We start from the raw sequence: 26,509 nt of genomic DNA, 5'->3' as shown, positions 1-26,509 counted from the left end.
TGGTTTCTTGTTTTACAGATTCAGGTTTAACTTTCAATAATAAAGTTAAATAAATTGATTCCTTAATCATAAAAAAACTTGCTTTACACGTTATTTACATGTAGCCAGAGACCACAGCCACACGGAATGTCACAGCTATACAACGTACCTTCACACAGCGCAAGCCGGGGTGGGGGGGGGGGCTAACTGCAATGACACACTCAAAGATCAAGTTGTGGATATACACAGTGTATTTGGCACAGCTCACTAAATCTTAAGGTCTGGCTCTGAAACAGGAAATACTAGCTTTAGTAAAGCTATTCAGGAATTTGTTAAGGGCCAAAAACAGCTCAGGAAATGCAAGTCTTTTTTGGCAGTCTGCAGATTGGTGAAAAGATCAAAAGAAACACAGAATTAAGTCTCATTTTCCTGTTTTATTTCTGTTTACTGCCAATACCAGAACTGCTTGACAACCTTTTTTACGTTTACATGAAGGTGGTCTCTGCCTCAAGAAAAATTTAATTCACAATACCCAAGATCTCTCTTCAACAGCAAGTCATTCCTCCCATCCCCAAAAGCTAAATTTACAATGTTTAGTGGGGAATTACAGGGACCCAACCCCAAGTAGGCATTGCATGTTAAATTGTCCATCTTGTTTTATCATAGTAGAAACAGGGTGAACATCAAAAGCCAACCCCACAAATGAGATTAAATACACTGTACTGGCATTACAACCCATATGGAAGATCTTGACGTCCTTGAAAGGATCAGCTGAGAGCAGTGTCCCTTTGTCTCACAGAAGACATGAAATGAGGCAGTTCACATTATTATAGGTTCTTTTGGGACCTGTAGTAGGATATTAAAGGAGGGAGAGGAAAACAACAAGTAAAAAATGCTGATGCTAACAAGTAATATCTCTGCAACCTGCACTGTAACATTATAGCTATTCATGACAAAGCATAGTGTGTTATTTTACAAAAAAACCATTAGTTTAAAACCTGACAGTTCCCTTTTTAAACTGAAATAAAGATTTTTCCCATGTAGTGCTTTGCCAAGCTTCCCACCTTCTTAAAGAGAAAGCAAAAGAGGACTAAATCTCTGAGGAGGGGGACAAATCTGAAACACTTGTTCAAGGACCGGCTAACGATTCTATAAAGTCAAGGACAAAATAAAGGATATAGTTTCAAAACGACAAACATTCAGCAACAAACAGTACAGCTCTCTTTTTAGGTACTGCTTATTCTTTCATACTTAAAAGCATTTAGACAGATGACAATTTCAATTTAAGAGCTTTTATTTCAAGTGTATTTTCTATATTTAAAAAATTTAATTAGGACATTCTGTGATGGAGTTTTTTTTCCCTATAACTGTCAGTTCCTTATGAAGATATTAACCTAATGCTGCACTTCTGGTTACATTGCTTCATCATTCATGATCTCAAAACATGAAAAAATCATAATAAGAGCACTGTATGTTCACTAAATCCATTCCTTCTCTTCACTGCTATTTGCACACTTCATAAACTCAGTCTTGAACATACCTAGTTCAGTATGTATACTGACATCTGACGGAGACTTCCCTGAAATGTACACAATTAAACACTGCCGTATGGCTAAACAGTAATAAGGAAAGCACAGTGGCAATTTGTATTGTTCCTTAAATAGAGAATGAAAAATAAAATCAGCAACCCAAAATCTAAATTTAACTCAATCTGAGACTGCTTTATCCAGCTAGAGACTTAATTCACTTAAAAAGTTATTTTAAAAATAGTACCAGATCAGTGCAATATAAAAAGTCATTTATAATGTTAATTATGTTTTGGAAATCTCAATTTATGTCATCTCATCAACTATGGGTGCTCAATTCAGTGTCCATTGAACTCAACAGGAATTTGGCTTCGCTGGGTCCTAGGGAAGAAGGGAAGATCTCAGGCTATAGGTACATTTTTAGAAGGCTTTTGCTTTTAAACATCCTTGTCCCCTCCAAAAAACCCACAACCCACCCTGAATATTTCATAACAGACTGCTGCTTAATGCACTTACTCCAAAATAAGGTAATGAAAGAATCTGTGGCCTCTTCAGATTCCAGAAACTTATTACCTGTGCTTTTTATCCTATTAGATGCTTTGTCTTGTCAGCGGGTAAGCTGGAATCTTTTCATTTCATTTTTATGGTCACCAGAATAGTTACTGATATACGCAATACACAAACACACACTTAACATACTTGAAGACAACCAGGCCAACGGCTCTCAAGTGTTCATCTATGAGGAACACAGGGAGGATGAGGAATGGACGGTCATATAATGGCAGACAAGTCTCCACTTTTCCACTGAAAAGTACCTTCAATGTATGTGGCAACATCTTATATTGCCCTGTAGTTTTCACAATGATACTATGAATGTTGCCTCTTAGCAAAGAGCAAGATTATTCTTACATAACATTTTGGTCACTGGAAAGAAAAAAAAAAAGACAAAGGTGGGGGGCATGAAGCATCTGATCAGCTCTGCTTAAAATGTATACAAGGTCATTTGCACAAATTAACAAACTTGTGCGTTTCCCCCTTTCTGCAGAAGGATTCTCACTCACACGCACAGACTCTCTAGAAAGGTAAGACACTTTATTGAGTTTGTTGATAAATTAAGAAAATTACTATGAACCAGACTTGTACAGATCACAGGATGCTTGTAAACAGAGATACTGGATCCTTTCCATGGAAAGCCTGACAAGAGTGCTTCGCAAGAAGTCATTTTCCCCAACGCTGCTCACAAGCTGCATAGTGATGAAGAGCAGAAAAAAAATCTTCATAGCTGATGTTCAGGTGTGAAGGCAAAGAACTGAGGAAACAAATTAGGAAGGAGCCATTAAGGCAACTATTTTATATAAAAGGAGTTTGCCCAGGCAAGGAAATGTAATTTCTGGTTAATTATCACAATCACAACAACGGTTAACTGAGCTGCAGAGTTCTGGTACCCCTCAAATAACCCTCATAATGAAGGGCTTATCTATACAGAAACTGCACTGAAAACGCTAATTTGGGTGTAATTAACCCGTTTTTTATTTTGGCGCAAGTTTGTCCGTGGACACTTACAGAGCACTGTGAAATAAGTGAGAGACAGACAGACAGACTTATGCCAAAATAAAAACTGTGTTAATTACAGACAGGTTAGCTATTTGTGTAAATATGGTAAATTAGTGTGTAGAAAAGCCTTAAGACACTACTTTTAAGCAACTTACGTAGTACCATTGCCATTCTATTGTCATGCCCTTTATTTAAGGGTTCTTCTACTGGCTTCTGAAGTAGCCCACAAATAGCACAAAGAGTTGCTGCTTCCCACAACACAGAGAAATTTTCAAATATTTTTCAAACCACAGAAGAAGAGTTTAAATCTTCTGGGTGAAAGTATGATTGAGCCCTTTTTCTATTAAAGCACTCAAAGACAATTAATGAAGTGTCAGTAGGAGTCCTAAGGTCAGACACACTTCTGCCTTCATTCAGAGTGCTCCTGGACATGAAATAACCCCAACACATCCACAAAGAATGCCTCTGACCCCATAACATCTCTTCAGTTAAATCTAGAAGAGACAGACAAGTATATTTTAACAACCTCCATGTGTAGACAGAGGGCAACAGAGCCTTACATAAAACTTAACTCTAAGTGAAAAAGTAAGTATCAACAGCAAGGCACATGCTCCTGTTATGAGAAAAGGTCAAACACATACAATTCAAAGACAACTTAATATAAGCTGATGCAAAACACTGTCATGTGAAACTGATGGCTTGATAACTTCTCAACTGTGAAGCCAGTGGTCTATTTCAGATGCTACTTAATCTTTTCTGAAGAACCTATCAAACAGGGCATATAACAAAAGGATTCAGGATCCTCCTAACTGAACTGGTCATGACACTTTTTAGAAGTTTTTTTGCACACCATGGTCAGAAAAGGAACTGAGGTGCAACAATCAATTAACAGAGACACTGAAAACATATCTGTGCACATAACTTCTATCTGGGCTTCAAGGGACAAAAACCTCTAGAGCTAATGGAGTAAATGCTTCTTGTAGGAGACAAGCAAAGCCCAAAAGCGGGGAACCAATCAATATTATCTCTCTCTAATAGGAGACAGTAAAAACTGATGCACTGAACAGATACTTTCTGTACAATCACTATCTTCAAGCAGAACTTAGGACTTGCTTTGTGTCTGCTGGAGGGATTTCAATCTCTTTCTTTCTGCACTACTTTAAAATTAAAAAAAAACTGTTAAGTTAAAGAATGAATATATTCCAATCCAGTTCACAATGATTTATAACCGACTCACATGATCTCTGTTAGTCTGATGTGCCAGGGAAGGAATCCTAATGTGCTGTCCACAGGACCAAACTTCAAAATTAAATCAGGGTCAGGGAAACCTTTATTACCTACAGAAATAAATAAATTAAAAGAGAGGGAAATTAAGTAAATTTATAGGATTAGAGATTTAGACTCAGAATTTTAAGACTTATTTCACATGCAATATGCATGTGTTCATTTAAAATAAATACATAAAATAAAAAAAAAAATCACTTGAGACAGTAAAGTGTTAGAGAAAAGAGATCAGCCCTGCTCCTTTTTTCTAAAAAGTAACTGGAGTAAGAGGTTGAGGCCATCATTGGTAAGAGTGGGCTGCTATGTCTTGCACCAGCGATAGTTTGGTGACTTGGTTATATAGAAGACATGTTAGAATCCTACTGTGAAAAATCAAATTAGTTGACATATTGACCATGACATCACATAACATACATCACAGAACTCTCCACAAAAAGCCCCAATCACTGGGACACAGCTGAGAAATGTTAATGGATTTATTACACAGAGAACTTTAAAAAAAAAAAGGCAGCCTGCTCTTAACATACAGGTTGACAGATTTTTTACTATCTAGTGATCCCTGTGCTTTAAACACAAAAACAGGCATGAACTGCTTAATTTCTTGTACTTCGCCATTTGTTCTTAATGACTGTAGACAAGTAACAATACGTAGATCTAATAAAGTGTCAGTAGGAGTCCCAAGGTCAGATGTATTTCTGCCTTCATCCAGCCTCTGACACCATAATGTCTCAGACAATAGGTACCTCCTTTGAGATCAATAGATGTTAAAAGGAGGGAAATATCATTACCCCCATTTTACAGATGAGAAAATGGAGGCACAGAAAGATGAAGTGACTTGCCAGAGTCCATTCTGCAAGCCACTGGCAGAACTGGGAATAGAATCCAAGTCTCCAGAGACCCAGTCCAGTGCTCTAGCTAGGCCACACTGCAATCCAGCTCTGTGGATTATATTTGTAAAACTAGACTAATTCCATTTTAAGATGTTTGATAAAGTTGTAATTGTGGTAGTTTAAAAAATGCAGGACTATTAGAAGCAGGCTTAGCAGGGTTGTGTGGTAACATTTAAACTCCTACCCACACTACGCACTTCAGGCTAAACTGTAATGCTTTGCCTACATCCATCTTGGACAACTCCCACATAGAGCCAACCATACTGTAGCTATGTCAGTCGTTTAACTAACTGAATGGCCCCATAGTAAGAAAATACCTAGGCTTGGGTTTTTTTGGTATTCAATGTGAGCTTGGAATCAAATTGCCTTCATTTTTGGGAGTAATTCCATGTACAGCAAGAATCGGATCTGCCTCTTTCAAATTAGACACATAAGAATCGTCTATGTGGAAAGTACGACACCTTAATTTCCTATTATGATGCTCTCCTGTTGTGTTAAGGGAGGAAACAGATGACCAAGTAGCTCAGTTTTTCTTGCAGAGCTGAAGCCCTGCACCTAACATTGACAGGCAAGTCCAGAACAAAGACAACACCAAGCCATACTAAAAATCATTTCAAAACCTTCTGATGAGGGTAGAATCATCATTGGACTATGGGTTGTTTGCCTACTCCATTCCTCTGGGATTATTCTGGTTTTTAGGATTGTGACACAGAACCTTAGGTATGAAAGTGGTTGACTGAGGCAAGCGTCCTAGCCTCTGGAAGAGTTAATCTCTGAAGGAAAAGAAGGGAACATTTCAGATTTAGAGCCATTGGGACTACATGGCGTTATACATAAGAAAGTCTTCTGTAGAGGGAGGGACAAGTCTGAGATATCTACTGAAATTATCTTGTGCTCTTGTTGAGTGTTTCCTTCTGCATTCCAGAGGCTGGAGAGAGAGAGAGAGCGTGGTGGCCTGATTAGCTGGACAGATTTTGCGTAGCAAAGGAATTGTAACTTCCAGCACACATCTTCTATACCTGAGCCATTGATGTGGCCCATTAAAAAGGAGTTCAGGATCGAGAGAAGCAGTAACTAAACTCAGTTCCTCCATGTACTCTAGGAAGTTGGCTAGGAAGGACATGCAAGTCAGTATATGATACAGCAATAGAGATCAAGGATAGGGAGAAAGTGCTCAGTGGACATGATCCTAAAGGCATCCTTAGTTTTAACTCTGGCCTGTAATAATGCCATGCAGAAACCAAACAATTCTGATTGCAACATCTGTGCTTGTAGTCATAGATTCAACTGATTTTTCATTTTTCTTTGCTCTTTCCACATTCCCTCTTGGTGTCATTACAGGGGAGAGTTGTTTAAGTGCCTTAACTGTACATTTTGCTACCTTAACATGTTTAGATTTCTTAAATTTAACCTAACCCCTTAGCATTCAGAATAACTAAACATAATTCAGAAATTCCTGGTTTTTACAGTGCTTGTGTTAGAGATAATTAAGCTCTACCTGTAATGTTTTTTTATTTCAGATACGTACACAAACTTAATTCCTAGACAACTGAGTTAAATTAGAGTTATGTCAGAGGTATTATGGATGTCAGCAGTAAGCATATTCAGTTTGGCCCTAAAAGTCAAATCTGTCTTGTGTCCATAAAAGCAACTGTGCATCTACACCAAATTTTCAGCACAATTCAAGAGTAAAGCTTGAATTTTCTTTAGTTTCCAAAAAAAAAAAAAAAAAAGAAAGTTTAGTTTCCAAGTTCTGGTCAGTTAAAACTTAAAAATTCACTCTCTGCATCATGATGTTATTCTGTAGTTTGGCTGCTCTCATCTGAGGTAAGTTAATTTGAAAGGCATTAATTTGAATGTGAAGACAGCCTTTAATACATTCAGCTGACTCAGTCGCACTTCTCTCCTTCCTTCAGAGGGAAAGGAGTTTGAGAATCCCATAAGACACACTGAGATATGAAGACTGGTGTTGGAGAGACTATACAGGTCACAGACAGGAGGAAGGCTTGGAGGGGAGGAGTTAAATCGAGCTTTGAAGGCATAGAAGAAACTGACACAGAAGGTGAGAGGAAGCCGGTGGGATATAATGTTTTCAGAGTGGTCTGCAAAGAGTTTAGCAGCATCTTCAAATGGGGCAGAACTCGGTGAAATTTTTTTGACTAATAGAATTTTTGCCAAAAAAAAACCAACCCCCAAAAAACCCACCCCACCTTGGGGGGAAGCGGGGGGGGGGGAGGAGAAGAAAGTGCGCTCTGAAGCGATTCTCAAATTTGGGAAATAGTTTAGGCTGAAAAACACTAAAAAATTTTAAGTGTCCACATTTTTTTCAAAATGTCACTTTGAGTTGACATTTGAAAGGTTTTCAAGCTTTTGTTTAGTTGAAGGGAAAAATGAAAATTCCATTTTGGTTTAAAATGAACCATTTTTTACTCCCAAACACTGAAATAATTGATTTTTTAAAAATTATTTGCTCCGTTCTGTGACAGGGACATGAAAAATGTTACGATTTAGGCTATATATTATCAAGATGTGGACAAAAGTTCTAGAATTGTCATCAGCGCTGAGCAGGAGATCAAATCCAGATGTAAATCCAATGCCATTCTGATCCAAATATGCCTGTTACAAACTGACTTATTAGCACATAGTATTCCCTCCCTGCCCCAGGCACAATATAATACTTACTACTTAGTAAGTTGTCTAAGACATTCACATCCAGGTCTGTATATTTTCTTTGCTGTTGTGCTACCAACTGGCAGAAGTTCTGAGCAGCTCTCACTATGTCTGCCTTTCCATCTTCTGGGGACAGCACCTTCAATGTAGATTGGCAATTTAAAACTGCAGGTACAAAGCACAAAGTTGTTTTAAAAGCAAGTGATCTTTTGCAAGAAAGGTTATTTGTTTACAGTTCTAGGAGGCTGATGAAAACTAGTCAGAGAACAGGGACGCGGATGCAAGTTCTTGTATCAGTAACAAAGCTTGCACATCTTGAAATCTCACATTTTAAGAAGCAATGCACTAAGCATTTCTACACAGTGTATAAACATGTATATCACAACTACATCTTTTTAAAAGTTTATGGTGTTGATAGCCTCCAGGTTTGTCACCTTAACTTTGTATTTCCTACAGTTTGACCTTAGGACATCTTACAGGGATCTTGGAAGTGCCTAAAAGCCTACCACTCATAATTTAATGGTGTCATTAGTCTCAGGCCAGTTTCCAACCTGTGACGCTGGAGGCCAAGGCCACTCCAGAAGGCTGCATTGGCTCTTGCTGCACATGACTGCTGGAAGCACTCTGCCAGAAGGCTAGGACACTGGGGAGTGGGGTAGGGGAGAAAATGGAGGGATCACCTGGGCTCCAAATGGAGTGGCAAAACAAGAATGAAAAAATGGAACGCATACCAATAAAAAACAGAAGGATAAGACAAATGAAAGAAAGAACAGACAAAAACAAGGAAGCAGCACAAAGAACAAAATAGGAGGCAGGGATGTGACCATTCCAGACACAGCATAATGAGATATGGGTGAAAGGCACAGACGGGATCTTTAAGAAACTCATAATACATTTATGATTTTGAAGTATTTGGCTGCAAGTAACTGCTTTACAAGAGTCTTTGAAAAGGCTATAAACAGAGAAATTAAGAAACAGACAACAAGGATTATGAGGCTACTAGGGAAGACAGCCACAAGTTTTTAAGTCTATATCACCAGACTAAGTAAATGGAAGAAATGAAGGCAGGGTACCCACAAGCTTCTTGCTAGTTGATGTACTTGTGGCCCATTTTTGAAAGAAGATGCACATTCCAGATTTCTTGTCCGAGGGTGAAGAAAGATATTCAGTCACAAGTTCATCCATGAGGGGCAAACTTTGTAGTGGGCCTCAACTGGCTACTTGCATCCAGTGCATTTACCTAAAGAACCAGGAATACAGCTCGGAATCATTAAATATGCTTTGTATGGTGTGTAACAGACCATGTTTATTATTTAGGTTCTCAGACTCAGCCACGGACTACAGAGCACTTGCTGGTAGTCCATGAAGAGTTATGTGGTCAGATAGCTCTGGCTCTCTTGGTTTTCAGCTGCTTTCAAGGATGGCCAGGTTCTTCTGTGAAAAGGAGAGCCTGGAGGCTTGCAGAAGCACCCGGAAACAAGATGGGACCAGCACAGCTATCCCAATACGGGCTGCTGCAGAATATACACATTTGAACCTTAAGAGAAACAGGATTACAACCATTGCTTGGCTGGACTTGTACTCTTTAGCACAAGGCAGATTTCAATTCCCCTAGCTCTCAAAACCACATCTCTTGAAACATATACAGATGGTCCAAGACCATCGCTGGTGCCCCAGTACCCCTTGTCCAACATCTGATTTCAATTTCTTCATAAGAAGAAAGAGGTCCCCATAATTAAGGGGACGACACCCAGAGAATGTTTAGCAGAATGAGATGTGTACACTCCCAAGGACCTCAAGATAGCCCTGGAATCCTTGAAAGAGTGCACGGTGTCATCTGTCTTGTAGGAGAATAAGACTCACCCATTAAAGGGCAAGTTCTCAATGGCTTGCTGGATGTCCAGAGCAATCCCAGAGTTTTGCAACCAGGAATCCCTCCACATAGTTTCCACCGAGGCCATGACCCTGGACAAGGTAAAATCAAAAGTGGACTGCAGGGAAGTTTTGGCCACCAAACAGGCTATTGCAACAAATGCCTGGAACTGCTCACATGACACCTCGGGCAACTGGTCCTCAAATTTAGCCATGGCTGACAATTGAAGAAGTCATACTTGGCCAGCAAAGCTTGTTAATTAACGATCCTCATCTATGCAGACAATGGGGTATAGATCTTCCTGCCCAGCAGATCCAACTGCCTGGAGTCTGTCCTTGGGTGGTAGACTTGAACGTACCCTGCCAGGCCCTGTCATTTACTGGCATTATGACAAGGAAATTCGGGGCCCGATAGGAACAGAACCCTTCAAATACCTGCATGGCAACAAAGTAGTGCTCTTCCATGCATTTCACCATCAGCAGTCCCAAGGCCGGTGTTCTCCACAGGGCTGTCACTGTCTCGAGGAGTGTATCATTGATTGGGAGGGCCATTCTTCCAGGGACAGCAGGGTGTAAAATGGCCAGTTTATGCATGTTCTCTTGGAGGAACTCTGCCTGGATGCCAAGGGATATGGCTATACAGAGTAAAAGGTCCTGGTACATCTTCAAGTTCTCCAGGATAGAAGGGGAGGACAAATCAAGCAGCACAGCATTGTCCAGCAATGAGGACGAAGGTCAAAATAAGCTTTTGCTCCTGGGAAGATATACCCAGGACGGAGGACTCCAGCAATTCTGCAGGGAGGAAGACCGCCAATGCCTGGGCCTGCGGCTGATTCAAAGCCACCACTGTCAACCTGGCATGACTTTGGCTTCAATCAGGACAAAGAGCAGGATCTCTGTGAACAAGAAGCATCCTACTGAGTCCAAGGACATGGATATGGGTAGGGCACTGGTGGCCAGTAGGGGCCAGGCCAGGGACCATGGTCCCTGCCACAGGTCACACACCAACCCTGGGAGTCAAACTGATCCATTGGCAGTCCCTTGAGTTCCTCAGGTGATGTGAAGTGGAAAGATAACTCCGAACTGGAATCGGAGCCCTAGAATCTCAGCAACATGGGTAGAGCGACGCACAAGGGAGCCAACAGGCGGTCCGATTCATCCGTCACGGAGAACGAGGAGGGAATCTGTGATGAAGACAGCACCATCTCTACTGAGCATGCTGGTGTCATAAGCAGTGTCAGTCCTGGTGCAAACATCAGTACGGAGAGCCCAAATGTGTCAATGCCAAGGGTGGCGAGAGCCATCATGGGAGCACTTGCAGCACCAAATGTGGTGGGGCTGAAGAGGGTCCCCAGTGCTGAGGTCCTGTTTCCCAATTCCAGTATAGGTGCCATTCCAACCACAGGAAGGGGAAGGTCTGGATGCAGTGGCAACAGACATGGAGGTTCAGCAGCTTGCTCAGCTGGAGGGACCATAGGTGGTGCAGCCCTGGACCAATGGTTAGATTCAGAATGAAAGGCAGGAGAAGTCTGTAGCTGACTGATACAGACAACATGGACAGTCGACACCGGCATCTCCCTCAGCAGTACTGGACTCCAGGGGTGCCCAGAGGCCAGAGTCAACAGTACAGGGCTTCTGCCCTTCCCGCTCAGTATTGGGGAAGGGTCAGAGGTACCTGTGCCATCCTGCACACCAGAACCAGCCCCGTGCCAGTCTGTGCTTTTCCTGTGGGAGGCAGAGCAGTCACCCCATGACTTGGAGTGAGACCTCTTCCTTGGCGCCAATAATGGAGAACTTCTAGCTCTCTCTCTTTGATGAGGTGTCTGCACTGGAACGAGAGGCAGCAGCGCTCTCCAAGCCTGAGGGTGAGCTTTGGCCTGAGAAAGGCCTTGGTATGGGATCAGACCGCATGGCCGGTTCAAAAACTGCCTCAGGCAGCACCTAAGGTATAATGTCACCCGAGTCTCCTTTTTTGAAATGATTTACAGATCAAAACAGTGCTCTTTTAAGGTGGGCCTCTCAAACAAAGCAAGCACTGCCACCTCTTATAGCTGGGGAAGGGCCACAGCCACAAGCGTGGCCCTTCTATGGGTAATGATAGGGAAGTCTCTAGCTCTGGCGTGCAGGGCATGTGCACACCTAAGTGGAACAGATATCTGCATCTACTTGAAGAAGAATTAGCTGATCTCTAAAGATACTATACTAACTTGGACCAACATATTTTTAAAAACAGACGCCTAAGTTAGGCTCTTAAATAAGTGTACGCTTAGACACAAATCAGTGGCCTCATTTTCTGAAGTGCTGAACACTCAGCAGCTCCCCCTGACCCTGGGAGTCAAACTGATCCATTTAGTAATAGTCTAGTCTATCCATTTAGTAATAGTCTAGTAATAGTCACAATTACTATTGTTTGAGAGGACAAAGGGACTGGCAGCTGGCCTAACTGAGGCTGACCTACCTTGGCCTAAAAGAGCCAAAACTCTTACAGCTAAAAGCCTGCCCTACATGAGGAAGCCAAGACTAGAGTAGGAATTCAGCCAATGATACCTACAGCAAGTCTACACTACAAAATTAAGTCTACCTAAGTTACGTTGACTTATAGCCATTGCAGTAATTAAACTGCTTTTGCATGTCCACATTGAGCTCTGTGTGTCAGCGGTGCATGTCCTCACCAGGAGCGCTTGCACCAATTTAACTACCAGTGGGGGGCACTGTGCGATGGATTCCGAAAGGCAGCAACAGTTGATGTAAGCAACACAATGTCTACACTGACACTGTGTTGACCAAACTACATCAACCTCTCGCAGAGGTGAAGTTATTATCTCAGCGTAGTGGGCAAGTTACATCAGTGGGAGCTGAATTTTAGTGTAGACATTTAGAGAGTTAGGTCAACATAGGGCAGCTCAAATCAATGTAACTCTGTAGTGTAGCTCAGGGCTTAGATAACATGTCTATATGTTGCCTAGTACAGCGGGGTCTCTGAATGTTACTTAATACAAATATTGCATTGAAAAGAGAGGAAACTGATGCTGTAGTCTGAAACCAAAATCCCCAGCAAGACTTTGACATGCTATCTACCAAGAGAAGGATAGCTAAGGGAGCAGGTGGAGAAGCAGCAGCATCTAGACGCATGGGGACAAGAGGAACATGACACTCATAGTTAGCATGTCTTCACTACTGAGAGAGATGGGCAACAAGACAGTCTTACACACTGAAAATCCAAGGAACCCCTGCTGAATGTACACTTTATTAATGTTGTATGGCACATAAAACATAGAAATTCATCCCAGAACTCTTGCAGTTGAGGAAATGGAAAACTTTAAAATGTCTCTTTCAGAAGAACTGCCAATAAATAGAAACTTCTGCAGCAGATGCCAGCTGACACATTAAAAAGGAATATATCCCTTCTCTCAAGAAATCTTCTAAAGCAGTACTGCAAATCTAGTGAGAGAACCTTGTGAGTGTAGAGAACTGAATGACTCAAGCAGTAACAGACTAATTTTAAAATTATTGAGTCTCTCACATTCACAATAATAAAACTTGATGACACTATTTTTAAAGTAACAATCTCTGTTTGGCAAATAGCATTGCTTGTAAGTACAGTATTTGTCTTTACAAATGCACTCTTTGAGTAACACAATAGCATGGTTAGTCTGGCACTATACTGGTAGAATACCAATGTTTGCAGCAGTTTACCCAGTGCCCCAAGAACACCTGCAGAGAAGTTTATACGCTGAGGCCTTCAGTTACAGGCTGTCCCTCTTTCACATGGAGGTTGATATCTTATCAAGAAAGCAAATATGTTCAGGCATGTCAGCTATTAGCAGAGTCAGAAGAACTGATTCCTAGTGTCTTCCTGTTAACTGTGGAACAGGAACCATTCACTAGATTTGTTTGCGTATGCTAAATTGCAAAAGTAACCTTACTGTAGACATTCCTGCCCTTCCTGCCTGGGTCCCCAAACGCTTCAGGAGGAAGCTACTGCTGCAGGCAGCAGTGTAAGAGCTTCTGTTCACTCTTCCCTTCTCCCCCCCAGGGGTACTGTGCACACTGCTACTATCATGGCAATACCTCCTCCGACATCCCTCTCCTACCCAGGACTAGTTAATTTCACATAAAGAGAAGAGGCTGGCCAGCATGCAAAAAAAAAAAAAAAAACACCCCACAAATAAAAAAACCTCAACCTCCCTCCCCCCACAAGCAAGAGTGAATATGCAGCTGCCTATGAAATAAGCTTATTCTGCATGTTCTATTGGGAAGTGTCCCCCTCATTTCTATAGCTAACTGTGAAGTGTTAGCACAATGATGGACATCTAAATTTAAGAGTATTTTCTTCCACTAATAATTCTCACACAGATTATGAGGACAATATGTCCCTTAGACCAGTGTTTCTCAACCAGAGGTACGTGTATCGCTGGGAGTACGCAGAGGTCTTCCAGGGGGTACATCAACTCATCTAGACATTTGCCTAGTTTTACAACAGGTATATAAAAAGCACTAGCAAAGGCTGTACAAACTAAAATTTCATACAGTGACTTGTTTATACTGTTTATATATTATACACTGAAATGTAAGTACAATATTTATATTCCAATAGATCTATTTTATAATTATATGGTAAAAATGAGAAAGTATGCAATGATTCAGTAATAGTATGCTGTGACACTTGGCTTTTTATGTCTGATTTTGTAAGCAAGTAGTTTTTAAGTAAGGTGAAACTTGGGGGTACACAAGACAGACTACTGAAAGGGGTACAGTAGTCTGGAAAGGTTAAGAGTCACTGCCTTAGATAACAGGATCCTTTGAGCAACTACCACAAAAACAACACTAGCCCAGGAAGGTTATAAACATTCTTTGTCACCCATTTTAATGAGGGGCTAAGGAAGAAACAGGGGAAGAAAAGAGGTAGCAGTGAGAGGGAGGAATGTACATATAGGAGGATACATAACCCTCAATGAACAAACCACTTAGTTTTCTCAGGGCCCTCATCATCACAATCCTACCTTGGTCTGTTTTGTCTTGATTTGCAAATTCCACTGTATATTTGGAGCAATCTAGACCCAAGAGTTCCTGCTGCTGTTTTAAAATTTCATCCATCAGCCTTGCGTTATTCCTCTTGAAGATTCCTTAAAAAACCCATAACAAAACATAAAAGTCACTTCAGTTTCCACTTTTTCAGAGAGAACAAACAGGCAATAAACACTAGCTTTAAACTAGACATGACAAGATCAATCAATAACTGAAGCAGATACTACATAAATGCGGCTTCATGATGACCTTGGAAGAGAATAAAATTAACTACATATAACTTTAAATCTGGTGTATGCTGCTATTGTTCTTGCATAGCTGAACCAGTAAGCAGTGACATCCGATAGTTCTTTGGAAAGCAGAACACTGCCACTTCACTGCTAGAATGCTCTAATTCTATGACCAATTTACCATTTACATGTCAGATGCAAGTTAGAGATGAAGATGTACAAACAAGCAGAAGCAAGGAATTCCCATATTCTAATGCTAGCCTTGCACCAGCTCCGTCTGTGACCTAAGATGAATGAAACTTTGCATCAGGACTTCTCTAGGCAAATAGTAAGTGGCAAGCTGAGCCGTAAAGCTACAGTGCACAGCATAACCTCTTACATGTTTTTACCAGCTTTACAAGAATCAATGTTTGTAAAATACACCGTAGACTAAGTTATGTGAAGTGTAGCTAGGGCAGATGAACATTACAGGCAACACGAACAATTATGACTTTTACAGTCAGATTTCATAGCCAATACTGACACTACCGGCCTGTATTTATTACAGCATATTCGGATCAACTCACTATTTGACACTTAGGAGAATAATATTGCTCATTTATTACAAAAATTCACTGCTCAAAACTTCATTAGTACTTAAAGTTGACCACCGGTGCCTCATACACTTTATTTCTTGGTTTTCAGAGGTTTAAGAACACATCAACCTCAGCCCACTTTAACTCTGCTCCTAGGAGCTGGCAAGAGCCACAAGGGATATAATGAAAGTATGTTTCAGCCAGGGCTACTCTACAATAAGCACACATGACTAAGGAATGATGAAGTAAGCATGCCACTTTATGTAATGTGGTATGCTCTACTGAATTGTATTCTTTCCTTCATCTGCATGCACTCCAACTGCTCTTCATTGTGTTAGGGACTGCTGCACAAAGTCTACCCCAGCCCTTGTTGAGGACATCAGTTTTCATATGCACAGTGAGATTATGTTAAAAATGAAAAGAAGCTCAATTTGATTGGTGTATGTTGATAATCCCTTGACCAAATTACACTAAATTTGTGTAATCACTTTGGGGTTTAGAGAGCATGGCCCCTTTAAATCTTTTCCCTAAGGCAGGAAGTGCCGATTGTTTCAGAAGGAGGAAGTATGATTGGGGGTGGGGGAGAGCAGAGAGAGAGGGGAAAATGACAGGGTGTGTGTCTGGCACTCCAGACAGACGGCCAGCTGGCCCGCACAGAGTGAAGCAGCTGGTAACTTGCACGAAGCCTGGGAGGGACAGAGCAGCCCATTGGGGACACCCCAATACAGGAGCCAGGGCAGCACTGTGCCAAGGAGGAATCGCTTGAGAAGGACAAACCATAGCCAGATCCAGTATCACTGTTGCCCAGAGCTGCGTGGGGCCATGAGTGCTGGGGCTTGTGACTTTGCTGTGGGAATAAGGAAGGAGGCCGTTAGCTTGTTAAGTGGGGAGGTTGCTCTTCTGTGCGGCTTTGCAGAGAGCAGCAGAAGAGGACTCCAAAGGGGATTGTTGGGGAAACTTTGCTAACACCAAAGATGACCAGGAGCATCCAAGACTCACCCCTGGACTGGAACTTTGCCCAGGATTCCTGAACTTTATGTGTGGACACATTGCTGGGTGGGGCCTTGTGTTAAATGCAACCCTGTTTTACTGTTTCCCTCCCCCCCATCCATCCCCATTATTTTTCTCCTTTCATCCCTCTGTAAAGAAATATTGCCCCTTTTCTATATTCATTGTAGTCTTCCCATGGGTGGATGTTTACTTAGGGGGTGTTAGAACAGGTGCCCCTGTTGTGGGAGGGACTTTCACTGCTGCGTTCCTGCGCATGCCTTTTCTTGGCCAAAGCTGCCTGCAGAGTAGACTCCATTTAGGCCACGATGGTGCTAAAGTTACATTTGTACCACAAACTCTACCACGGCTAGGGTGAGCAAATAGCAACTGTGGAAAAAATGGGACAGGGAGTGGGGGGTAATAGGTGCTTATATAAGAAAAAAATCCCCCAAAACACGACTGTCCCTTTAACAGGACATCTGGTCACCCTAACCATGGCCCTTTATGTGACACATCAATACCCTGGCAGGTATTAGCACCAACACAAGGTTAAAGAAGGGGTTTCATTTTAAGAGGGGTGGAAGTGATTTTCTCCAACTCATCAGCTTTGCTAGAGCCACATTGTAGATCCAACTTTTACTCTTAATACCTTTTGTCATAAAATGGTCCAGTACCACTCTCTGAACAGGCATTCCTCTGTTGCAAAGGGATCCAGTCACGGAATCCCACCTGCTGCTAAGCTCACTGTTTCTGGGAAGTTACTGATCTCTGCTCCTAGCTCTGGATCGCTCAAGTGAGCTGTCAGGTGCGGATGCCAAGGTCTGACAACCTTCTCGAATAGTGGGACCATGCAGTCTGGCTGCTTCGGTCCTGAAGACAGTTCCTGGCTCTCTGAAGACACTCTGTTGTTTTGACATATTTCCCCCCAGAGTCTAGTTGACTGCAGGAGCTCTGGTTGTGTAGCTGCACCCTTCAAAAACAGTATGGAAGTAAGGAAATACAGGCTTAGCAAATGAATTCCTTAAACACGCACACACACTTTATACTCAAAGGTGAGAGTGTTACAGATCTGTGGAAAACAAACTCCTGAATGCTTTCCCTTAGGGACTGTCCACATGAAAAACGCTATGGCAGCACAGCTGCAGCGCTTCAGCATAGACACCATCTACACTGGCAGAAGGGGACTCTCCTTCAGAGTAGGTAATCCACCTCCCCAAGAGGCAAGGTCAATAAAAGACTACTGATGACTTTGCACTGTCTACCACAGGTTAGGTCAGCTTAATTATGTTGGTGGGGGGAAGGTGGTAGATTTTTCACACTCCTGTGCAATGTAGATGGGTTCATCTAGCTATTTAGTGTAGACCAGGCTTTCATCTGACCTCGCTGCCTTTTGTGAAGGCTTGGGTTTGATCAACATGCTCAGGGAAGGTAAAGTCCCTATCTCCACTCTCTCTAGATTTGCAAAAAGAAAAGGAGTACTTGTGGCTACTCTGAAATCTCTCTAGATTGGTTCTCTGTTTCTGCTAATGAATTAGCTTCCTTCCCTTATGGAGCATTTTTCTTAAAATGCCTCTGGCACCTGTTCTGTCCATGCTCTTCCACAGAGGAATTTCTATGCTTCAACATCCCACCAACTTCAGGGCACAAATGTCATTCAAAGTCAATGGCCCTGCCAGTAGCAACCTCATTCTTCCACCAGGAGAGAGTCATTCACTGTTGATGGCCTTTGATTGCTCTGTGACAGCTTCCCAGACAGTCTCTGTACTCTGTGTCAAGTTCCTATTAGGGCTTTTCTACACATAAAGCACTGCAGTGGCACTCCTGCAGTGCATCTGGTGGAGACACTCTGCCACCAGGAGAGAGCTTTCTGTCGGCATAATAAAGCCACCTCTGAGAGCAGCAGAAGCTCTCCAGCTGACACAGCGCTGTGCACACTGGCGCTTATGTCAGTGTAACTTTTGTCACTCAGGGGGTAGTTTATTCACACCTCAAGTGACATAAGTTATGCAGACATAAGCAGCAGTGTAGACATGGCCTGAGAGAACGAATTCTGAAAGTTACACCAGAGTTTACAATCAAATGATGTTCACAAAGTAAAAATGGAATAAGTTGACAATCATATCCCCCAAATCTTTCACACCCTTTAAAATATCGCTTCCTTAAAGGGGCAGCAGGTGTGGGACACTAGCTCAAAGTGGGTGATATATGTTTGAAGAGAATCAAGCCTGGTCTACAGCTAAACGTTATGTCAATCTAGTTCTTGAGGGCTGTGAGAATTTGATGGGTGTATGACACTTAAATCAACCTAACCCACACTGGAAATACAGCTAGGTTGACCGAATAATTGTTCCCTTGACCTAGCTACTGCCTCTCAAGGGGATGGATTTACTGTCATGATGGAAAAAACCCCTTTCATCGCTGTAGTAAATATAGTGCTGCAGCTCTAGCACTTGTAGTGTAGACATGCTCTCAGAGCCACAGTTTGACTGAGGTGCATGCAAAAAAACCCTAATTTTTATGCCATGTAATTTGGGGGGGGGGAGGGGGAGGGAGGGAAAGAAGAGGACAGCTGTATCTTGGGAACCTCCTGTTCCAAATCTGGAGCTTGAAACAGATTCCAAATCAAGGTTGATAAAAATATTTTTTCTTTAAATGGATTTAAATACATTGCTTTGTAAAAAAAAAAAAAAAACAAGATTAATTTTGAAATTAAGACCTAAACATAGGTTGTCAAAATTTACTATAATCCATTAAAGTAGTCTAAATTAAAACAAATATTCAAGTGCTACTCGGTTGCTGCTGAAGTTATAAAGAAAGTCAGATCATGGAACTGGTGAAGTCACTGGTTAAGCACCCAGAACTAGAGTTTGTTGGAATGCTAAACCAGTTTTTGACATCTACAGCTTCTTCTGCAGGTGCAGAGAAAATATTCTCTTCATTTCATTTTATTCAACTAGTTCAGTTCAATGATTAGTTCATTCAAAATTAAGAAGCCAACTGGGAAAGCAAGAAAACTTGTTTATTTTTCCTTCTAACGTATGGGTTTAAAAATGTGTGTGTGTATGAGAGGATGAGATCTACTAGTTCTGAAGTCTTGAGCTATTAAGCTAGAAACAGTTCAGTAGCTACAAATAGTACTCCCTTTGTTTATTAAACCAGTCAGTTTTAAATGCAAAAGAAAAAAAAAAGTTATAAGAATTTGCCAAAATGTTTTGCATCCAGCACATTTAAGGTAGTTTTATTTAACTAAATTTGAAAATGTTTATGCATTTTTTAAATATTTCCCTTTGGACGTGTTAAGATACATCTAAGCAACGTATATTCCATGTATGGAATATCCTCCAGCTTCCTGTTTGCCATTTTCCAGAGTTATGAGTTTTAAATGAATAATTTAAAACTCATGACTTAGTGTCAGCACATTAGCTTTCTGTGGCAAAAGATCAGAATAGTTTTAGCAACACAGGAAACCTTTAGTAGAAGGTGAAAGATTTATACGATCTGAAGAGAAACAGCTGTAGCAATCACAGCAGGTTTGGTGATAATATAGCTTCTATTCAATGCAGCCTATTTAGAAGTATATAAAATGCTGGTATTTTAGGCTTATTTCTTATAGGGGAAAAAAAGATACTTTGACACAACTGAAGGCAAATTTAGTCAACGACAAATCCTCTGGACTCTTTGTAAGCTGCCTCAACCAGGTTTAAAATCTTTCATTTGTTTTTCAGAATGGGCTTAGTTTATAAACAAGCAATAGTCACACTGTACATATTTCCTAAATAGAAAGTTATTTTGTGCAATTTTTGCTAGGGTAAGCACTTGTGTTATGGAAACAAGAATTATACTTGGAGACATAACAGCGACTAGAAACTAGTATGGCAAGCAAACAGCAGCCGCAAGCTCAGTGATCTCTCTCTTCTAGCTTATTATTCCTGTCTGGGCTTTTCTTCAGGGGAAGGTTAGCCTGTTAAATATTTGATGAAAACCTATCTGACCACCACACTAGATAGTCTTATTGAAGCATTCTTGACTAAATGTCTAAAATGAGAGGAAACATGGTACCATGCTTCCCCCAATTTGTTGAAAGTCCCCTTGCCAGAGGAATTCCCCAATATGGATAAGAATCTAAGTCACCATTTTCTACAATACACAAGTATTCATTTAAAAAAAACAAGATCCTAGCCTTCTATTTTAAATAGAAGATTACAAATGTAAACTGCATGTAAAGTCATGCAGATTTTTCTGCCCTAGTCTGCAGAAAGATTGCTGATCAATGAAGTCTAGTTAAATTACCAAAACTGATCAGTGTCACAGCTATTCGTAGCCCTACTGGTAGCAGTGAACACAAGATTCTCATAGCCTGCAACAGTGTGAAATTGACAATCAGTGGCAGCAGGCATTTGAGTTGTGCAGAGATGAAGACACCTCCCCCACCCCCAGCCCACAATAAGGGAAACAAGGGAGGGAGATAGCAGAGATCTATTCCAAACCCCCACACAACAACCAGAACACTCTGGGATAAAGGAGACTTCTACCTTCCAGACAACTAGGAAGAGATGGAGCTTCAAGTGTATAAGACAGCTGCTTTGCTTGCTAGTCAACCAAATAGAAAGGCACTAAGCAGGGTTCAGGGTGGGTGGGTTTGTTTGTTTTTGTTTTTTTTTTTTTATTTAGGCACTCTCTCACTAGTAGGTGACTAAGGTCTGGTCTACACTAGAAAAGTAGGTAAGCATAGCTACATTACTCAGGGATACAAAAAATCCACACCATTGAAAGACATAGTTAAGCCAACCTAAGTTCCTGTGTAGACCATGCTAGTTTGATGGAGGAATTCTTCTGCTGACCAGCTCTCAGGGAGATGGATTACCTACTCTGACAGGAGGACCCCTCCCATCAGTGTAGGCAGTGTCTTCACTGAAGCACTACAGCAGTGCAGCTGCAGCAGCAGAGCTATGCCGCTGTAGCTTTTTAAGTGTAAAAAAGACCTAAGAAATTTATCAAGCCCTGAAAAACTAGCTGCTTAAATAGAGGTTCTTATAAGTCTTCATCCCACACTGAAGACAGTGAACTTGGTAAACTTTGGTTGAGAAAACACTGACCGGCAGTGCTGGGCTCTTTTGTAAGTTGCTACATCTTGCCCTTTGGGAACCAGATGTAGTCAGAGTGGCAGGGAGAGCAGCTCCCATTGGCCATGAACATGGAACCACAGCCAATGGGAGCAGCACACAGATACCCTCTGCCCCTCCCCCTCCCCCGGGAGCTGCTGCTAGACATGTCTGCCGCTTTTTGGAGCAGCATGGGGCCAGGGCAGGCAGGGAGCCTGCCTTAGCCCCACTGCACTGCCGCCAGCCGGGAGCCGCCCGAAATAAGGGGCGCCCGACCAGAGCCAGCACCACAAACCCCCAGACCTGAATCCCTTCCCACCTCCCCTCCTGCACCCAAGACCCAGCCCAGAGCCCCCTCCTGCACTCCAACCCCCTGCCCCAGCCCCCTCCCAGAGCCTGCACCCCAAACTGCTGCCTGAGTCCCCTCCCCGAGCCAGCACCCCACACCGCCTCCTGGAGCCCAACCTCCTGCCCCAGCCCTGAGCTCCCTCCTGCACCCGAGCCTCCTGCCCCAGGGTCAGCCTGGAGCCCCTCCCACACTCCAAACCCCTGGGCCACAGCCCAGAGCCTGCACCCCAACCCCCATCCCAGCCCAGTGAAAGTGAGTGAAGGTGGGGGGGCGGGGAGAGAAGAGTGAGCGATGGAGGGAGGAGGGAATGGAGTGAGCAGGGTGGGGCCTCGGGGAAGGGGCGGGGCAGGAGCAGGAAAGGGGGCAGGGCAAGGGTGTTTGGGTTTGTGAGATTACTACTATTTCTACATTTTCTTTGAGGTAGATCCTGGGTTGCATTTAAATTCAAAAAGTGATTATGTGCTTTAAAAGGCTGGAGACCACTGATCTAGACCAACCCTGACAGGTTGTGGTCTAATCTGTCTCTTAAAAATCTTCAATGACTGAGATTCCACAACCTCCCTGGGCAATTTATTCCAGTGCTCAAACACCCTGCCAGATAGGAAGTTTTTCTGTCTGCCTTTTGTGGATGCTGTTATCTCCAAATGGCTAGATGACTCTGTCCTATCCTCGCAGATGACTTAGCTAGCGTTAGTAATAGCTGCCTATCACTTTCAAGCTGGACTAAAGTTATGCAGTCTAGCTGGGAACGAAACTATCAGACATCAAGAAACTAAGGCCTTGTCTACACTGCCACTTTACAGTGCTGCAACATTCTCGCTCACGGGTGTGGACCGATTTCCCCCCCCCCCCCCCCAAGTGTTGCAAGTGTCGGCACTGTAACATGGCAATGTAGACAGTGCACCAGCACTGGTAGCTACTGTCCTTGTGGAGGTGGTTTGTTATAGCTCTGGGACAGCTCTCTCCCAGCACTGGTGCCGCAACTACACAGCGCTTTAATGTTACTAATGAAGACATGCGCTCAGTAGTAGTGCTGTTTCTGTACAAGTCCTCAGCAACATGTGACAACATGAGCATATGTCCTCTGCTCACTGCACTGGCTTCCCATAAAATGAGAAATTCAAGATCTGTCCTTCTATTCAAGAAACCCAATAATTTGGGCCCAGAATAGCTAAAGATCATCTGTTCAACAGCTCCACTCCTTTGGCACAATAGATTTACTTACTACAAGGGTAAAGCTCATCTATGTAGGAGACTAAACTTTTTTGAGGGGTGATCCAAGACTGGATCTTCTGCAGAATCTAAGACTTACACTAAATCTCAATGCTTTGTTCCAAGCTCAAGGTGCACTTCCTTGATCTTGCCTTCATCAATACAGAACATTACACTATTAAATTGTATTACCTGTAACATGTTAAGTTTAAATAAAAATTTACACATCTTTCCCCCTTGGAAGAGAAAAACATTTGAAAAAGAGATGCTAGTTACATTGCTTAAACTTCTGAAAGGTGCTCAGACAACAGAGATAAGTACAGAATAAGATTATAGAATAAAAACAGCAAACCGAACAAGCAAGTCATAGATATTAAGGTCAGAAGGAACATTATGATCAAGTCCATTTACCAGCAGTAAACCTGAACCTTTCCCTAGTGAGCAGTAAAGGCCTAAGCCACCAATTCCTACAGAATCTAAGTTCCCATTTAACTAACTTTAGTCATAGACCAAAGAGGTGAGCTGGCTGAGTGGTTCAGGCATTTGACTCCCCACGAAAGGTTGTGGGTTTGAGTCCTGCTGGGTCTCACTCTGAAACGCCACCTCCAGTTCATCCAGCTGCAAAATGGGGACCTGATCCATCAGGCTAGGGCAGTGGAACCAGGCAGTTGGATGTGATGCTGGCTGTATGGGAGGAGGAACAGCTCAGTGGTTTGAGCATTGGCCTGCTAAACCCAGGGTGGTGAGTTCAATCCTTGAGGGGGCCATTTAGGGATCTGGGGCAAAAACTGGGGATTGGTCCGGCTTTGAGCAGGGGGTTGGACTAGATGACCTCCTAAGGTCCCTTCCAACCCTGATATTTTATGATTACTCATAACCTCACGTGAATGACCGCCGCCCTGCCCTCCTGAATTAGCAGGCAAACAGTTATGGGGACTCCACTGCTGCCTGGCACTTTATCAGGCAGCAGAACAGGGCTAAGGGGTCTCTGGTGGTTTCACAGCTGCTCTTAGAGCAGGGGTGGACAAACTTTTTGGCCCGAGGGAGACAACTGGGTAGGGAAATTGTATAGCGGGCCATGAATGCTCACAAAATTGGGGGTTGGGGTGTGGGCTCCAGGGTGGGGCCAGAAATGAGGAGTTCAGGGAGTGGGAGGGGGCTCCGGGCTGGAGCAGGGTGTTGGGGGGGGGGGAAGAGAAGGGCTCCAGCTGGGGGTGCAGGCTCTGGGGTGGAGCTGGGGATGAGGGGAGGGTGCTCTGGGCTGGGACCAAGAGGTTCGGAGGGGGATCAGGGCTGGAGCAAAGGGCTGAAGCATGGGAGGGGTGCAGGCTCTGGGCAGCATTTACCTCAAGCAGCTCCCAGAAGCAGCAACATGTCAGTTTCCCCCCGCCCCCTTCCGGCTCCTACATGGAGAAGCAGCCAGGTGGCTCCACAGGCTGCCCTGTCCGCAGGCACTTGGGGCGGGGGCAGCATGCAAAGCCCCCTGGCTGCCCCTACATGTAGGAGCTGAAGGGGGAACATGCTGATGTTTCCAGGAGCCACACGGAGTGGGGTATGCCCCTAATCCCACTCCCCGGCTGGAGCACCAGGGCAGGGCAAGCCCCGGAGCCCACTCCCCAGCGAGAGCCTGAGGGGCTGATTAAGACATCAGGAGGGCCAGATGCAGCCCCCGTGCCGTAGTTTGCCCACCCCTGTCTTAGAGCCAGGCACGCAGAGATGATGCTGGCAATCCCAGGGCAGCAAAGACGAGGAGCGGGCATGGAGTTATTCACGCAGGAAAAAAGCTCAGTGGTGAGAGCCCCCCAGGGCATGCAGGGCCAGGCAGAGCCCCCCAGCCCGCAGGCGGCCCCTCTCCCCAGCCCGTGAAACGGGAGGGTGCGTTTCTCCAACAGCAACTAGCCAGGAGAGCCCCCTGACAGGACACAGCGGCCACGGGCCGAGCCAACCGCTGCCGCGCTGTATCCGCCCCGGGCCCGTTACCGAGCACGGGAAGGTGGCACCCAAGGTCCCTCTCTCCCCGCCAAGCCCCCTCGCTCACCGTGGTGGTCGTAGACGCTGACGTAGGAGATGCCCACCGCCATGCACCACACCACCAGGCTGGCCATGTCCGCGTAGCTCGGCTCCTCCTCGGTCACCACCAGCCCCATGTGCACCGGCAGCTTCTCCAGGGACCGCCCGTCCCAGCGCCACCGCCCGCGCCCGCCAGGCACCCGCCGCGCCGCGCCCGGCTTGTGGAAGGCGAAGGCCCCGGCGGCGGGCGCCAGGAGCGCGCAGGAGGCGGCAGCAGAGGCCGCGCGGCGCCACCAGCGCCAGAGCCACGAGCGGGAGCCGCTCCGCAGCCGCCCGCGGAGCCACGAGAGCAGCGCGCGCAGCAGGCAGAGCAGGGCGTGCAGCAGGCGCCACACCAGCTCGCACGCGCCGCTCATGGAGAGGAGGGAGCGCGAGGCCGGGGCACCAGCTGAGAAGGGCGGGGGCGCGGGACGGCTAGAGGGCGCGAGGGATCCTCAGCCACAGCGCGCGCCACGCACCATCATCCCCACCCACGCCTCGCCTAGCCTAGCCTGGCCTGGCCTGGCCACTGTTCTGCTCCTCAGTGACACGGCTTCACCGGCTCAGCCGCTGCCGCTAGCGCCGCCATCTTTGTCTTCGCCTGCCCTTTGACCCCCACGCCGCGGAGCTCCTATTGGTTGAAATCCTAGCGATGGCGTCACTTCCTCGTGTAGGGCGAGAATGACGTGGCCCAGCAGGAAGGGCTTGTTCTTAACGGTCCGGGTGGGGTTGTTGCCAGCCGCGCTCAGGCGTAGGAGGCAGAGACCTGGACACAGCGGCCCCTCGCGGGGTCCTGGGCAGCAAGCGGTAGCGCGGCCCGGCCTCGAGGAGCGGCGCTGCCTTTCGTGCCGGGGTCGCTGGGACCTGCGGGGCCAAGTACTTGAGCTTTACGCAGAGCCTGCGCCAGGCTCGGCTCGCTGCGGAATAGCCGCCCCCAGCATCGCCTGTAGCGGGTCCAGCGCCAGACCTCTCTTCAGATCCCCCTCTCCCAGCTCCAGGCAAAGGTGGGGAGCTGAACCTGGGGCTCTCAGGCGAGTGCGCTGACCACTCGGTTAAAAGGCTGGATGCAGCATTTTTCTCCCCACGCTCTTTTGTTGGGTATGGCAATGGTAACTGCTTAATTCATTGTCATAAGAAACCGCTTAGGTGTCTCATTTTGACAGGTTTCAGAGTCGCAGCCGTGTTAGTCTGTATCCGCA

At 44.4% G+C, this 26,509-nt stretch overlaps 1 protein-coding gene across 1 annotated transcript; it reads right to left on the bottom strand.

Moving 5' to 3' along the window:
• Positions 1-175: 175 nt before the first annotated feature.
• Positions 176-25,907, bottom strand: NUS1 (NUS1 dehydrodolichyl diphosphate synthase subunit). Its single transcript, XM_074946927.1, has 5 exons — positions 25,300-25,907; positions 14,779-14,901; positions 7,916-8,068; positions 4,297-4,396; positions 176-2,814 (listed from the first exon to the last, which is right to left on the bottom strand). The coding sequence occupies exons 1-5, from the start codon at positions 25,685-25,687 to the stop codon at positions 2,724-2,726; spliced, it is 855 nt and encodes a 284-aa protein (XP_074803028.1). The 5' UTR covers positions 25,688-25,907; the 3' UTR covers positions 176-2,723.
• Between the last annotated feature and the right edge of the window lie 602 nt (positions 25,908-26,509).

The sequence above is a fragment of the Natator depressus genome, chromosome 3, assembly GCF_965152275.1.
Source record: "Natator depressus isolate rNatDep1 chromosome 3, rNatDep2.hap1, whole genome shotgun sequence".
Lineage (NCBI taxonomy): Eukaryota > Metazoa > Chordata > Testudines > Cheloniidae > Natator > Natator depressus.
The sequence above is the reverse complement of the archived record's forward strand: the minus strand, read 5'-3'. Positions and strand labels throughout refer to the sequence as shown.